This window comes from Piliocolobus tephrosceles, chromosome 15, assembly GCF_002776525.5.
Source record: "Piliocolobus tephrosceles isolate RC106 chromosome 15, ASM277652v3, whole genome shotgun sequence".
In the NCBI taxonomy this organism is placed as follows: Eukaryota; Metazoa; Chordata; class Mammalia; order Primates; family Cercopithecidae; genus Piliocolobus; species Piliocolobus tephrosceles.
The window spans coordinates 90,488,209-90,490,344 of record NC_045448.1 but is presented as its reverse complement, the minus strand read 5'-3'; the positions used below and the strand labels follow the sequence as shown (position 1 = coordinate 90,490,344).

General features: G+C 55.0%; 1 protein-coding gene across 10 annotated transcripts in view; it reads right to left on the bottom strand.

Moving 5' to 3' along the window:
* Positions 1–321: 321 nt before the first annotated feature.
* THNSL2 (threonine synthase like 2) overlaps positions 322–2,136 on the bottom strand; it is a 16,265-nt gene continuing 14,450 nt past the window's right edge. For 6 of the 10 annotated variants that reach the window (XM_023194886.2, XM_023194890.2, XM_023194888.3 and 3 more), the window contains 2 exons: positions 1,474–1,625; positions 322–1,052 (listed from right to left, as the gene is read on the bottom strand). In XM_023194886.2, coding sequence (XP_023050654.2) covers positions 824–1,052; positions 1,474–1,625 — 381 coding nt within the window. In that variant the 3' untranslated portion in view covers positions 322–823. Of the gene's footprint in view, positions 1,406–1,473; positions 1,626–2,136 lie in introns of all 10 variants that reach the window. The other 4 variants (XM_023194889.3, XM_023194891.3, XM_023194894.3 and 1 more) reach the window with 3 other exon arrangements.

Genomic DNA, 2,136 nt, shown 5'->3' with positions numbered 1-2,136 from the left:
ACACAGGACTGGAACCTGATGAAATGGATTGGAACCTGAGTCAAATGGGCGCAATCCCAAGTGATGTATGAGCAACAGGGCCTTGACTCGGTTTGCACATTGATGCCAATGCTTTCCCACAGGGTCTCCATCTGGTGAGCCCCACCTCAACCTCTATGGATGCCAGCACCACCAGGGCCATGGCGCCTCAAGCCTGGGCCAATGCAGGGCAGCAGCGGGATGCCGCACACACCTCAGCCCACCACTCAGCGGCCCCCAGGGCTGCCCACAGTCCTGCAGCCCTTCTAGGAAGGGACCTGCCCACAGGATGTGCCGTCTCCATCACACAGAACAAGCATTTTATTCCAGGGATTGCCAACATGTGAACAGGGTGGAAGTCTCTGACAAGGCGGGCTAGAACCTTTGGATTTGTTTTGGGGGCCAAATCAACTAAGGCTCAGAGAACATATAAAGGCTGCATGAAGGTGGTGAGCTGCCCCCATCTTCACAGGTCTGGGGTCCTAAACCCCTGGAGCCATGGTCAATCCTGTGCCCAAGGCTCTTCTTCTGCAGGCCCTGAAACTTTCACTACAGCTCAGACACTGCTGCATGGGCCAGGGAGGGAGGGGGTGCTTCTGGCAACTGTTCACAGCCCCTCACTCAGCCTCCCTGGTGACCAGGCACAGAGTAGCCAGGAAATGAAGCAAAGCCAGCTGGCTCCAGACCCAGCTGAGCAGCCTCCTGGGAACCTCCTAACCTATGCTTAATGGGGAGGGTCACAAGGCAGCTCAGTGGGTGCACCTCCCTGGGATCTGAAGCCTAAAGAAAGCCACCTCCAGCCAGGCTACTGGGAGGCGTTGAGGGCATGACCCCTCCACCGTCGGCTAAGGTCCTCAATGGTGTCCTGAAGCATCAGGGTCCAGTTGTCACCTCTCTGCATTGGGGTGCAGCGTGTCTCCTTGTGCTCCAGGGCTACGATCTCTGCAGGAGTCTCAGGGGTCAGGCCAGCAGCCAGGACAGCTTCCGGAAACTTGGCTGCAGAGGCAGGGGCAAGGCAGCACCGGGGAGTGCTGCTGGGGATGGGGGCAGGTGGCAGCAGGAGGACAGTGAGAGAATAGAGGGATGGGAAAGGAGAAGGTGGAGGAGGAAGGAGAAGAAGCAGGGGAAGTTTGGGGATAGGGTGGGGTATGGAAGACAGAGACACAGACAGACAATTGGCACCTCAAACTTATCACTACAATGATGCTACCTGGAAAACTGTTCCTCCTGGTTGGAGGCCAGCTCAGCCACCACCTCTGCCCCTGACTGTCCTTGGGATACCTGCCACGTTCCCTCTTCTGGGCCCACAGTTTCCAGGGCACAGTTCCACACAGCACCCATCACACTCCATTACAGCCATTTGTTCGTAGTCCTGTCTCTCCCACCGCTTGGAGAAGAAGAGAGCCCCTGAAATTCAAATGGTCCCTCAGTGGCCCAAGCCCCCATGGCCTGTACCTGGGCTGCTGCCTGTCCATCTGCTGGTAATGGTAGTTCACAGCCACCGCCGAGTGGGGGCACAGCAAGTACTGGTTCTCATCCCAGCAGCGGCCCATGGTCTGGGTGATGGCTTCATCAGACACTGACTCGGATGTCACCACCTCTGAAAGCTGAAGGGTCCCAGGTCAGAAAGATGAGGTATGTTGGGAAAGCAGGGAAAGATGACAAAACCCCACTCTCCACCACAGACCCACACAAACCCCAGGGATCCAATGGGACATTCAGACCGAATGGCTCAGACGTGGCTCACAGTAAAAATCCGGCCTCCCAGTTTTGAGCTGACTCACTCAACTTGGAGGAAGGATACATTTGAGTTTTATGTCAATCCATTTAGTTGGGATTTGGCTCCTAATCAGCAAATCAACAAATTAAGATTTGTTCAACAACTTGCCACAGCCAGAAGGCTCCAGGCAGCTTGGTTGCTGGCACACCTCCTTCCTATCAGTTGCTATTCAGCTCACGGAGCACCTCCTCCAGGAAGCCCTCCCCACTTCCTTCGGACAGAGGAAGACTCCCTTGTCTGTGCTCCCTCAGTGTGTTTGGTTTATTTGATCATCTTCTGAAAATGTATTGCATGCTTATAATACACCAAACACCCTGCATATATTTGACTGCAATAGG